The sequence below is a fragment of the Stomoxys calcitrans genome, chromosome 4 (genome assembly GCF_963082655.1).
Source record: "Stomoxys calcitrans chromosome 4, idStoCalc2.1, whole genome shotgun sequence".
Taxonomy (NCBI): Eukaryota; Metazoa; Arthropoda; class Insecta; order Diptera; family Muscidae; genus Stomoxys; species Stomoxys calcitrans.
The window spans coordinates 169,810,387-169,825,399 of NC_081555.1; the positions used below are offsets into that span (position 1 = coordinate 169,810,387).

Genomic DNA, 15,013 nt, shown 5'->3' on the forward strand with positions numbered 1-15,013 from the left:
GAAATGAACCTGCTTATGGACAAAAAAAATCTCTGTAAAGTTCCAGCTCAATATCTCTATTTTTAAAGGCTGTAGCGTGCTTTCGACAGACAGACGGACGGACATGGCTAGATCGACTTAAAATGTCATGACGATCATGAATATATATACTTAATGGGGTTTAGACACATATTTTGAGGTGTTACAAGCAGAATGACGAAATTAGTATACCCCCATCCTATGGTGGAGGGTATAATTAACATTTGAGTGCCGAAAAAAAGTTTTAAGGGTATTATAAAAGCTAAATAGTGAAACGGTCTTGCAGATATGCAATTTAAGCTGTTGTTGTAGACTATAATTTTGTATATTAAAACTATGGTGTACATATATTTGTATCTCTTGATTATTCGATTAACTGTCTAGCGTTGTCTAGCGTTCGAAGCCATCAATACAATTTCCAACAGATGCACAAAATCATATGTAGTAGGGAAGAAGTGTAATTTGCCACAGACAGAATGTCTGTCATTACACAAAAATACATGCATTGGGGAAAAGTACTGCTAATAGACAAGGTTGTCGAGCGTGGTTAATGTGATAATTGTATCATAGATGCGTTTTCGCTATTAATACGATTCAAATACAACATACCAACGCGCGACGCTTGAAGCCATCACACCTAATATGGTTGAAAAGTTTTCTAACCAAAGACGAAACTCGCCCCATAGTGGCTGGTGTGTGTTGCTATCTTTGGCTTTCCTTTTCTATTTGCATCTCCGATCATTGAAAGGGAAACAAATACAAATTGTAAAATTTAATGATCTTCGCCCTAAAAGGCAAAAAAATCGATTAAATGTTTATTTGAAAATCCAGGATCAACGATTAATCGAACAACACCGAAAGAGGTTGTCGATTTATAGATTAACCGATTAATCGAAATTATACATTTTGGAATATTTTTTGAGATCTTATCCTTTAAATATTTCTCATATCTGTATGTTGAATTGAAATGTAAATAGGGCAAATGGATCCGATTTTTTTGATCTTCTTTTTTAAACTAAAACAAAATATGCTCGTCCCAATCGAATGAAATTTTTGACAGGTAATGCCCAAATGATCGAACAAATGCAGACAAGTGACTCTATTCAAATGTTTTTTATCCTTTTACCATCCATACGATTCATCGATTAACCGTCTTAAATTATTCGATTATTTGAAAATGCATCATTATTGTTCGATTATTTGAAAGGTTACGAACAATCGATTAGTCGAAAAACCATTAATCGAGTGTACACCCTAGTTTAAACGTGTCGTCTTTGGTATGCAACTTATCTAATTTTCCTCGTCTTTTTTGGAGCACAAGTTTGTTCATCCGACCTCGTCCGACCGAATATATATACGGTTTGAAAAGTAACTTTTTGGGAACTTGATATGCCAAAATTTGTATACAGGGCGAAAAAAATTCGATTCGCCGTGACATTTAAAATTTACGACAAATTTGCTTCAACCAATCAGATCAAGAAGAAAGAAGTTTATTAATATTTGAGCGTCAAGCAAGAAAAAACCTATTATTAATGTTCAAAATTCCCTTAGCTCTAGAGGCTTTACATACAAAACCACCAAGATTGCAAGTTTGAATAGTTTTTCACTAGGTTATTGTATGGATAAAATAGCTATCAAGTGCAGACCAGGGTAGTTCTGGCTGAATTCCAATTGGGATGAAATTGTTTCCAACTTCATAGGCGTATGTCTCGATTATAACCGGGGATCACACATCACAAATGTCAATGCATGGTGGCGTGGATGAGGTTTTCTCCTGAATTGAGTTCATGCTATATTGATGGCAGGATAATTGGCGTACCACTAGCAAAGGGTGCAAATAGGAATATTGTGATTAGAGCTCAATCACCACAAGGACGGTTTTTGTACCCCTTTTTGAGGCTCTTGGATAATTGCGGGATTTTCAAATCATATGAAAAGGAAGGGGTCAAAGTGTGCTGAATACGAGGATGACGATTTAATCTTGGTGTGTGGCTTTTCGGAGTGCATATAGTATGCTGCCAAGATTGGCCAACGGGTTTGATGTTAAAATCCGAAAGATAAAGTTGCTATTCACAAATATGAGGTAACTTGGTGAGGAGTGGAGGAGTTATAGACGGTTGAGCACCTATTGTGGTAATGGCTTGAAATTGCGGGGGTAGCTCCAGGACTATGGCTAAATGAACACCTTTTTCCAGTCTAAATTATTTCCAGGCACATAGTCCTTTCGCCTAGGGGCGAATCGTTCAATAACCTGAAATAGCTCCCATTTAAATTGATCCCGGATTTGGCTTCAAGAAGACAAATCGAGAGATAAGCTTATATGGGAGCTATATCAGATTATACACCTACTTGGACGATTAGTGAAAGTCATAACCGAATATGCGTTCAAAATTTCAGCCAAATCGTATAAGGATTGCGCCATCTAGGGTCTTAACAAGTGTAACCGGGAGATCGGTTTATATGGGAGCTATATAAACCTTATTTGGAGTGAATGTTGGCGGTCATAGGAGAGGTCAGTATGCAACATTTTATCCAAATCGGATAATAATTTCGCACTGTAGGGACTCAAGAAATTAACACTGAGCAGGTTAATTAGACCCACACCGTATGCGTGGAGTAAATCATATAGACTCTAAATTTTGTCAGCGTCGTTTTGATGACTTCACAATCGCTGGTGCAAAACTTTAGAGTCCTAGCTGCTTCATGGGATTCCTTGCCTCTAAAATCGGCTCTTGGACCCATAGTGCACAGTTTGCTTTGGCTATTGTAAAAGTATATTTAATTTTTTGATTTTGGAAAAGGAACGGAACCTTTCCCTTATCCTTAGAGTACAACTTAAAATTAAAAGGGGAACGTTGGGGACAATATGATACTCAAACGAAAGGTCTTTTGGAGTAGAATACAAAACATGTCTAAACATGTATCAAAATATGGGGTAAGATCTCAGGACGGCCGTCCCGCCTAAAAAAACCACCCAAAACCTCCTTGAGGAGTTCCTTTGCTAACCCATCTTCTCAGATCCACAGATCCCAAGCCCGCCGTAATGCATCTTTTAGTAAGTTATTAATAAACTTTCTTACGGTAGAGTTGATGTCTAGAAACTCCAACTACTTCATGATTGACGTCGGTTTTACATTATGGAAAGCACCTTCAATGTCAAGAAATCCTACCATTGCATGTTCCTTGACAGCAAGAGAACCCTCTATGTAGCCGACTAGGTCTTGAAGGGATGTTTCAGTGGATTTGCCTTTATTATATATAGGCATGCTGCTGCCGCGACAGGCGATCTCCAGTGATCTTTGCCCTAAGATATATTTCTATCAACCTTTCAAGAGTCTTCAGCATAAAGGATGACAGACTAATAGGACGAAAATCTTTCGCCTTCGTGTGGTAGGGTTTACCTGCTTTCGGAATGAAAATGACCTTCGTGTCCTTCCATCCCACAGGTATATATGACATTCTGACGCAAGCAGAGTATATCTCCCTAAGCCAGGGAACCAGTCTATCAGACACAGCTTGTGAAACAACCGGTAATACATCATCAGGGCCTGGCGAATTAAAGGAGTGGAAACTTCTTATCGCCCAAAAGATTTTCGGCTCAGACACAATTTCCCTAATGGCCTCCAACGAAGGCATATCAGTGACAATATAAATAAGCTATCTTTAAATTTAATTTCCTATTTAGTAACGGACATGACCATCCGTTTCAAATTTTGATCGTTGATTGATTCTTATTTCATAGATGACTGTTCAATTTTTATTTTTTTGGAAAAATTTTTTTAAACTTATCATCCTAACATTGAAAAATTAAACATTGAAGACACTACTTCTTGTAAGGCTATTTTGCGTCCTTGACTACGGTTATCTTGTCCCAAGGCCATTTTCATATCTTCAACGATATTTTGAGCATATTTTATACTACCATTTAAAATAAAAAATTCTTAATATAAAAGACCACCGTAGCACAAAAGTTAGCCTCCGCCTATGACGCTGAACGCCTGGGTTCGAATTCTGGCGAGACCATCAGAAAAAAATTTTCAGTGGTGGTTTTCCCCTCCTAATGCTGGCAACATTTGCGAGGTACTACCTCATGTAAAACTTCTCCTCAAAGAGGTGTCGCACTGCGGCACACCGTTCGGACTCGGCTATAAAAAGGAGGCTTTATCATTGAGCTTGAACTTGAATCGGACTGCACTCATTGATATGTGAGAAGTTTGCCCCTGTTCCATAGTGGAATGTTCATGGGCAAAATTTGCAATTTTGTAATACAAAAAGTTGGAAAATTTATAGTCTTTATATTAAGTTCGGTAGGGAGGTAAAGAAAATAACTGAGTTTTTCCAAGTTATAAGTCCAAACTCTCTCTCTCTCTCTCTCCCTGTTTGGAGATTAGGATATTTTGAGCTTATACTTTTCTGTCAGATCCAGTTTAACTGACCCTTTGGTTGACCTTTCCAAACTTGGACAATGACCCTGCCTATTCACAGCAGTAATTTATATAATCTCTCCAGAAAGATGTTAAATAAATTATACGATAAGCTGTCTCCCTATCTAAACCATGAAGAAGAACTGGTGACACTTAAGGCCAAAACAGAATGAGCGCATCGAGAATCGTTGCGATGAAAAATGTAACTCTGCAACTCTCCAAAGCCCACACTAGCAAAGCGCAAAAGTTAAAGTAATTTCAACTTTGACGACTGAAATCGAGCGTCACACAGTGGGATGAGGAACAAAATAAGTGGAAATAAGTCTGTCATTTTTGGAACGGATAGAGATATCTTCATGAAATTTGGCGTGGTTATAGCTCCTCTGGGTCCTACAAAATTTTGTTCGGGCTGTCAAAAACGCGTTTGTGGTCCGATTTTTAAATTTTTTTTACTGGAAAGTGGTCAAAAAACCCTACAAAAAAACAGGCATATACGTGTTGGACATCTTTTATAGTGCCCAAGAAATTTGATTAACCATTTTTTTTTTTTGAATTTTCGCAGAGGCTGGTCTCTTATTTTGTTGCTTGTGAAAATATTGCTGAACCGATTCCAAACTTTTTAACTGATTTGGAAAGTTAATAAAACTTAATACAGGGTGGCTGATGATAGCCGCTACCAAAAAAAAATGTAATAACTTTTTTTCTATTTAATAATAATAATTTAATAATTAATTTAATTAATTAATTAATTAATTTAATTAATAATAATTTAATAATTAATTTAATAATTTAATTTAACATGAATAAAAGAAAAATGTATTCCATACACCGAAAAAAAAATGTAGCAATATTCATCATTGTAGCAATATTCATCAGCCACCCTGTATATTTTTATTGCGATATATGCTTAGGATTTATTGCGATATATGCTAAAGGTTCTTTAGTCAAAAGTTATGTTAGTTACAAATCAAAAAATTTAAGAAAAAGTAAATTTTTAGCATTTTTTCGTAAAAAAGGTAATTTAATTGTTTCGTCTCTATATAGAACACTTGACCCAGCATTATCAACTTTGCTTAATGTACTGTAAAGAAGACTTAATGTAGATGTCTTTAAAGTGTAATTTTTATAAATGGTGTAACTCTAATAGAAGATCTGTGAAGTACAGTATTGACTATTTTTAACAAAAAAAAAAAAAAAAACTGGGAAAACCCCCAGTGTTCTCAAAATGCAAAGTTGAGACCCCCAACTTTATAACCTGATTCCAAGTAATAACTATTTGCATGGAAAAAAATTTTTTGCGCCATCCAAGGATTGCGGTCTCTAAGGACATTCTACTAAAAAATGCCAATTTGGAAAACATCTTTGCCCAGTGTGGGGATTTTGGTTGTTTTCATCAAAAAATGTGGCGAAAATTTTTACTCATTTTTTTAAAAATATATTCATCTATAAATTTGTGAACAATTAGAACGATATCTTCAGTAGTTTTGGTTTTATGATATTTTCAATTTGAATTTTATTTTTCACAAAAGTGTATTTTGAAAATACACCAGGGGCCCATTGGTGGACCAATTTTGAGGGCCCTCCAATGGGGCCCCTGGGACTGGGATAACACCTCAGCTATAACCATGTCAAATTTCATGAAGATATCTCTATCCGTTCCAAAACGGCAGATATATTTCCACTTATTTTTATCCCATCCCACTGTGCGTCATTCCATGTTGCCACACGTGATGTTTGATTTACTTTTGCGCTATGCGTTTGAGACATTTGTTAGCTGAGTTGCATTTTTTATCGCAATGCTCCTTTACGCGCTCATTCTGTTTTGGCCTTTTACATCATACAACAAAGTCGTATCGATATTGCAGGTATGCCAAACTCAAAGATGGGTTGAAATACCTTGCTAGGTAATTGGCTGTCCGAAGCTGCTTTCTAATCGAAGGAAAGATGGCAACTAGGTTCTTTTCCGCATTGAATATTTGCATTCAAAATTGTGGATTCTCTCGAATATGTTTTTGAACCGTTAATTGTGATTTAGTCGTGAGCCGCAATTTTCTCGTGAAATATTAGTTTCTCCTAAGTTGTGATTTTCTCTTGCGTTCTTTGTCAAATTTTTGTATCGTAAGCGTGCGTGAGTGGAAAATCATTCACGTTTATATCTCTAATCTGGATTCGCTCCACTCTAATCTTCCTTTTTATACCCACCACCGAAGGATGGGGGTATATTCATTTTGTCATTCCGTTTGCAACACATCGAAATATCCATTTCTGACCCTATAAAGAATATATATTTCGGATCGTCGTAAATTTCTAAGACGATTTAACGATGTCCGTGTGTCTGTCCGTCGTTCCGCTCGTCTGTTGTAATCACTCTAGAGCCTCCAAAAATTGAGACATTGAGCTGAAATTTGGTACAGACACGTCTTTTTGATGGACGCTGGTTAAGTTCTTGAACGGGCCATATCGGACCATATTTGGATATAGCTGCTATATAGACCGATCTGCCGATAAAGGGTCTAATGCCCATAAAAACTTTTTTCAACCGATTTCGCCGAAATTTGAAACAGTTAGTAGTTTAAGGCTTCACGACAACTGACCCAAATATGCGTCAGATCGGACTATATTTAGAATAGTTACCATATAGACCGATCTCCCGATAAAGGGTCTGAAGACCATAAAAGCTTTACCTATTACCCGATTTCGGTGAAATTTGCAACAGTGGATTATTTTAAGCCTCCCGATATCTGACCTAAGTATGGATTATATCGGTCCATATTTAGATATAGCTGCCATATAGACCGATCTCCCGATACAGGGTCTGAAGGCCATAAAAACTTTATTTTTCAACCGATTTTGTTGAAATTTGAAACAGTGCGTAATTTAAAACTTCCCGACAACTGACCGACATATGGTTCAGATCGGACGCTATTTAGATATAGCTGCCACACAGACCGATATCCCGATAAAGGGTCTAAGGCGAATAAAAGCTTGATTTTTTATCCGATTTCATTGAAATTTGAAACAGTGGGTTCCTTTAAGCCTCCCGACCTCTGACCTAATTATGGTTCAGATTAGACTGTATTTAGATATAGCTGATATATAGACCGATCTCCCGATAAAGGGTCAGAAGGTCATAAAAGCTTTATTTTTTATCCGATTTCGCAGTTTCAAGCCTCCCAACCTCCGACCTAAATATGGTTCAGATCGGACTATATTTAGATCTACCTGCCATATGACCGATCTGCCGATAAGGGGACTGAAGGCTATAAAAGCTTTATTTGTTAACCGATTTCGCTGAAATTCAAAACAGTAGGTAGTTTTACGCCTCCTAAAATAGGACCCAAATATGATTCAGATCGGACTATATTTAAACATATCTGTCATATAGACCGATCTGCCGATAAAGGGTCTGAAGCCCATTAAAGCTTTATTTATTACCCGATTTCGCTGAAATTTTGAACAGAGGGTTATCTTAAGCCTTCTGATATATGACTTAAATATGAAATCGGACTATATTTAGGTATAGCTGCTATATAGACCGATCTTCAGATAAAGGGTCTAAAGCCCATAAAAGCATTATTTTTTAACCGATTTCGATTAAATTTAAAATATTTAGTAGTTTTACGCCTCCTAACATAGGACCCAAATGTGGTTCCGATCGGACTATATTTAGATTTAACTGCAATATAGACCGATCTCCCGATGTAGGGTCTGAAGGCCATAAAAGCTCTATTTATTACCCGATTTCGCTGAAATTTGTAACAGTGGGTAGTCTTAGTTCTCCCAATACAGACCGATATTTCGATAAATGTTCTGAAGCAAATAAAAGCTTTATTTTTTTTATGCGATTTCGCAGAAATTTGAAACAGTCAGTAGTTTTAGCCAACCCGCTATCCCACCCAAATATGGTATGGATCGGACTGTATTTAGATATAGCTGTCATATAGACCGATGTCCCGATTAAGGGTCTGAAACTCCTAAAAGTTGTATTTATTACCCGATACAACATTCAACAATGACTTATATTTATTAGCCCACTCAATGTCCGTGTCGAATTTGGGTGCACAAGCTATCCAATTTTCACCGGATTGTGCCTAAAGGGGGTTTATACCCGAGATGGTGGGTAGCCAAAGTTCGGCCCGCCCGAACTTAATGCATTTTAACTTAATTTTCTTCTTGCGGCTGAATATATGCTCTCCTTTTACTCTGAAACCTGTCTAGCACTTTGTTATTGGTTGCAGGATTGATCTGCATGTCGCATTCTTGGCTTCAGCACCATTTTGTGTTTAGTATTAAATACGGATTTTGCGGTATTCTTGGCGTGGGCAATGCTTTAGCAATGCGTAACTGTACAATAGGGCAAAGAGAGTTTGCTTCTTATGAAATGATCGCCCTCTATTTGTTCACCAATTAATCGATATCAGCAGTTTTCCACACTTTAAAGTCAGTTGATATCGATTTATTGATGAACGAATCATATGCGAAGATTTTAATGATTTTGACAGTTATTTCTTCTAAGAACCAAAGTCCACCAATTAACCACAATATGTTTCCTTCTCTCCTTTCCAGTATTAAATTTATCTCACCAAAAACCACTACTATACAACTGTGAACATATTTTAAATTGCTAATATTTTCTTGAAAATTTTATTTATTATATTTCATCATAAATGTATTATTGTATGTCATATTTATTGTTGTCTTTTTAATTCTCTTAATAAACCGGATAAAAGTTGTCAACTACAAAATAACAACAACAGCAAAAACTGAAATAAAAAACCAATTTGAATATTTACAAGCAAAAAAGGACATGTGTTTTATTTATATCAACGCAATGAAAAATTCATCATTATCATCGTTTTGGATTGAATGTTTTAATCCAAACTATTTGTTGTTGGTGTTGCAATAAGTGCCCCCCAACAATCCACTTTGCCATTTTTGTGTATGTGTATGTGGAACATTACTCTTGAGAGTCAGGCACCTTTAGATTAAATGAAAGTTCAAAATAAGGAATAAGAGGCGAGATGACACAAAAGTTAGAAGATAGACAGGACCTTGTTAAATGTAAGGTGGTAGTTGGAAGCATTGAAGACGCTTGGAGAAGTAAAAGTAAAGGTACCCGGAATCACAATTGCTTTTCAAAAGAGTGAAGATTAAATAATCACAATTGGCCACTTGGAGATGGGGTAATCATGAGCCGACCACAGGTATTTTGTTGATAACTGATGAGTCGATTCACGATAACAGAAAGTTGCCTATGGGCTAGCCTGGCTTATAGCTCAAATTAAAAACCCATGCGAATCAACTGTTTAATGGCTATTTGATGGAACCTGGCGAGGCACTCAACTAGCTGCTGCAAGAGATGAAATCTGTAGCTATGCTTAGTAACTGAAAAAAGTTCGGCCTCCAAACCCTTTTGGGGGAGTGATCTACTGACCTAATAGCATTTTCCTTACTTGGACTTTCCTACCCTCAGAACATGAGCCCATAACATAATATTCTTTCGTACGCTAATGATTTTCTCCTAAGACTTTAAAAGTCCCCAATTTCTCATATTTCTCATTCCCGCATCGTTTACATGTAAGTCAGTGTCTGTAAAGTTTACCCCTAACCACTTGCACTTATGTTTGGCCCATTTTGTGCTTAAAGCCTTCTCCAAAATCACCCTGCTCCCCCTTCTCCAAACAACGACAAAAGTGTTTGTTTTCACACTTTTACCATGAGGAGGAAGCAGAGAGACCCTCTTTAGTTGTTTGTTTCTTTATTATTCATTTTCTTTTGCCAGTGTAGCCTTTGTCCTTTGACATTTTCGTTCAAAGGCTTGTTGCTGTTCTTAATAGTGTTGTTGTTGTTGTTGTTGCATTCGTTGTAGGCTTTCATTATGTTGTAAGTCAACTAATGATGCTTATTGTTGTGAAAACAGTTTTTTGCTGGCCTCACATCCCTTTTTGTTTTGCTGGTTTTTTTTTTCTCTTTTGGATGTTTGCTTATTTGTTTGTATAAGTTTTGAGAAAAGGTTTCATCACCCCTATGAATGGACCCAGACGGAAGGACGACGTGAATAAAGACTTGCCTTCTAGCTGTGTGAGATGGTAATAGCAAAGGGCCTTTAAGAAAAAGTGAACAGGTTAAATGCTCAGAATAATTTGTCAAAATAAGGAAATATCAAAAAGAATCTGCTTTGATGAGAAAAGTCGGAAAATCTCGTGACAAAGTTTGGTGAAAATAAAATAAACTTGAAGATTTGCTTTAAAAAATCTTATTCAGCTAAGATGAATTGAAAATTTTCTAAAGAAAATCCTATTCAGCCAGGCAGAATTGAAGATTTTCTAAAGAAAATCCTATTCAGCCTGGCTGAATTGAAGATTTTCTAGCGAAAATCCTATTCAGCCAGGCTGAATTGAAGATTTTCTAGCGAAAATCCTATTCAGCCAGGCTGAATTGAAGATTTTCTAAAGAAAATCCTATTCAGCCAGGCTGAATTGAAGATTTTCTAAAAAAAATCCTATTCAGCCAGGCTGAATTGAAGATTTTCTAAAGAAAATCCTATTCAGCCAGGCTGAATTGAAGATTTTCTAAAGAAAATCCTATTCAGCCAGGCTGAATTGAAGATTTTCTAAAGAAACTCCTATTCAGCTAGGCTGAATTGAAGATTTTCTAAAGAAACTCCTATTCAGCTAGGCTGAATTGAAGATTTTCTAAAGAAACTCCTATTCAGCTAGGCTGAATTGAAGATTTTCTAAAGAAACTCCTATTCAGCTAGGCTGAATTGAAGATTTTCTAAAGAAACTCCTATTCAGCCAGGCTGAATTGAAGATTTTCTAGCGAAAATCCTATTCAGCCAGCCTGAATTGAAGATTTTCTAGCGAAAATCCTATTCAGCCAGGCTGAATTGAAGATTTTCTAAAGAAACTCCTATTCAGCTAGGCTGAATTGAAGATTTTCTAAAGAAACTCCTATTCAGCCAGGCTGAATTGAAGATTTTCTAGCGAAAATCCTATTCAGCCAGCCTGAATTGAAGATTTTCTAGCGAAAATCCTATTCAGCCAGGCTGAATTGAAGATTTTCTAGCGAAAATCCTATTCAGCCAGGCTGAATTGAAGAGTATCTAGCGAAAATCCTATTCAGCCAGGCTGAATTGAAGATTTTCTAGCGAAAATCTTATTCAGCCAGGCTGAATTGAAGATTTTCTAACCAAATTTCTATTCAGCCAGGCTGTATTGAAGATTTTCTAAAGAAAATTCTATTCAGACAGATTGAATTTGTTAAAAGCCTATTTGATATGCCCCTTCGCTTGAAAGCCTTTAAAATCCTACATTTCCCCTTTTAAAAATACTTGTCTGTCATCGTGCCGCTGTGACTGTCTAAGTTATCTTGAGTCATTCTTCATTATTTGCACTTAAGCATGATTTGTTGCTAAATACGTGTTTTGTGGACATTTTATGAAGGATATAAACATCATTAACAACAACAGCAACAACAACAAAACCAACTTGTTCATTATTTGAACAAGTAGCGATACCGAGTATCATTACCATTGAGCCAAAAAGGGGTTGCTTTTTGTTAGCTTAGTATAATGTATAGAGTGTTGACGAAGGCATCGTTATCTACTCCTTTGGCTTTAAGTTCATCAGAAATTATGCTTTTAGGACACTTTTATTGGTAATGAATATTCAATTCATTTTATTACAGGTGGTAGTATGGTTCAGGGGGTATCGTGAGACATACAATTTTCAAATTATTCAGAATTAATTTTGAAAACTAATGTTGATTTATAGACAACAAAAAAAAAAAAATCATTAAAAGTGAAAGTTTTATTGCTTTGGGCTATTAAGGACAGAACTGTAAATGTTAACATTCATTTTCAGGTCATTCCAAGTGGAAATAGGTGTTTATTACTTCTTATTTTTGTGAGCTTTTATTTGAAAATTGGTTACTTGGATAAAGATTCAACAGCGACATTCGTTTCGTAGAACCAAATGTCTGTTTAAAAATTTTTGTTCGAAAAGAACACAAGAGAAGATAAAAACAGTTCCCCCTAATGTTGTTGCCACAGATAGGTCTCAAATAAAAGAGGTATGTGAGAATAATACGAATCTGGAATTCATAAGTGAGTGTCTAGGGCTGCTACACCCCATTATCTTAAAATGAAAGTTTATTCCGATCATGGCAATATGGACCTAAAAGGAATTTCATACTAATCTGTCATCCAAATTTCAATGCAACGGTCTATTGATACCAAATGAGGGTATTCACCAATTCGGATCTTACTTAGCATGGCGTTGGAAATCATAGGCGATGTCATTAAGCAATCCAATTAAGAATTTGGGAATTGGTGTTTGCGATTTGAGAAATTTTGTCTAAAAATAAGTAAAAAGGCGGGCCGGACAGAACTTTGGTTACCCACGACCTCGAGTATATAAGTGTTGGATATCTAAACTACTGTCATTCACACATTTTTAATCACATCTTCATTGAATTATTTTAACAAGCTATTATACTTTTTCGTATTTGAATAACTGTGACATTTTTGTCAGTCTCTTTCATTTTTTATTCCATAATAAAGACGTTTTGGTATTTTTTGTAAAAGACTAGATTTTCTCAGATTCATCATTTGGCGACGAGGATATAAGAAACAAATCAAAAAACAATGGATTCTAATAATTTTTCGCAGGTTTTGACTCAACTGCAAGAAACCAATCACGCATTTTTGGCACAAATGTTGGCTCAAAACCAAGCTATTTTGGAAGATGTTATTTCGAGGAACAAGAGCTCTTTGGTGATACCTTCGTTCAGAAATTTCAATAATGGAACAGAACAATGGTCAACATATCAATTTCAATTGGAACAGCATATGATAGCAAGTTCTGTAAAATGTGAAGATACGAAGCGGTCTTGTTTTCTTAGCTGGGTTGGATCTGATGTTTTGGAGCTTTTGCAAAGGCTATTTGATGGGAAAGCAGAAGTACAACCATACAAGGAGTTAGTTACCGCATTAGAAAAGCATTTTGGAAGTCAACAGCACATTTTAGCCGCTCGATTTAAATTTTATAATCAAACAAGAATGAAGGAGAATCAGAAATACGTTGATTGGGTTGCAGATCTAAGAGGTGTAGCCAGAGAATGTAATTTTACGTGTGAAAATGAATACTGCAGACAATCCTACGTCGATAACAAAATAAGGGATATGATTGTGTTATACACTCCACATAAGAAAGTCCGAACAGCTTGTTTGCAAAAATCAAATCCATCTTTAGAAGAGGTGCTGCAAATTTGTTCAATTTTTGAAGCAACTGTTAAGGCGTCGGATGAGATCGAAGATACTAAGGAGCCGACAAATGAAGTTCACGCTATTCAACGTTATAATGTTTCAGAAAGTAAATCAAAGGGAAAGCTTACTTTCAAGAATTTACAGTCTTGTCCAGGCTGTGGAAAGTCTCATCAGAGAGAAGAATGTTATCACTTTAAGAATAGAACCAGATGCAATAGATGCTCGAAGCTTGGACATATATCGAAAGTATGTCAAGCACAAGGTAAGCTTGGAAATAGTCAACAAATTCATGAAATGGAGGTAGAGGAATCGTCTATAAGTCACGTTGAAGCAATCGACACCGTCAATAATGGAAAGAATGATAAACTCATGATCACTATTAAGGTAAATAACGAAGAATTGCCATTTCAATTAGACACTGGAGCTTCATGCTCATTGATTGGACTTGACGTCTACAAGAAATTAAAACAACCTTTGTGTAGTCCAAGTAATAAAACATTAAAAGCGTATGGAGGAGCTATGTTGGCTCTAAAAGGGGTGGTTAATGTGGATGTTAAGGTCGGCAACCAAACACGAAATTTACAACTTTACGTTGTTGATTTGGAAAATGTTGTGAACATATTTGGATTCGATTGGTTTAAAGAATTTGATTTTCAGATAAAAAGTCCATACAATAACCTAGTGATCGAAAACTGCTTGCAAGTTTCAAATGACTCTCTTACGGATTTAGAATGTAGATTGAAACAAGTCTTAAACAATTTCAATGAAGTTTTTTCTGAAGGACTTGGACACTGTCCAACGTTTAAAGCAGATATTACCCTTAAGTCCGATGCAGTTCCAAAATTTATGAAACCTTACAATATTCCATTTGCGTTACACGACAAAGTTCGACAGGAAATTGACCGTTTGGTCTCCAATGGCGTCATAGAGCCAATAAATTCGAGTGAATGAAAAGCAACAATGGGAAATTTAATGTTTACAGTAAAAACAGCGCAGGGCGAAGTCCGAAGGCATCAAAATCAAATAAAAAGCAGAATAGAAACGAGTGGAAACAATATAACTAAACAATGTCATGTATCAAAAAAGACAGCTAATGACGATATAGACATATTAATTCCAGATAACTATTCTAATATGAATCCAAGCGTAGAAACAAGTGAACGACACTCAACAGTTATCGAACAAACCAACATCGCAAGCAGTTGTGAGAGGTTAGAACCAGCTAATCAAGCTTCAGGTCAAACCACAATTGTGGAAGCTTCCCAAAATATGCAATCCAACGGACAAGGAACTAGCGGAAAAC

General features: G+C 36.2%; 1 protein-coding gene across 1 annotated transcript; it reads left to right on the top strand.

The window, feature by feature from the left end:
- Window positions 1–13,089: 13,089 nt before the first annotated feature.
- On the top strand, window positions 13,090–14,661 carry LOC131997080 (uncharacterized protein K02A2.6-like). Its single transcript, XM_059367368.1, has one exon. It carries the CDS (start codon window positions 13,090–13,092, stop codon window positions 14,659–14,661), a length of 1,572 nt encoding a protein of 523 aa, XP_059223351.1.
- Window positions 14,662–15,013: the final 352 nt, after the last annotated feature.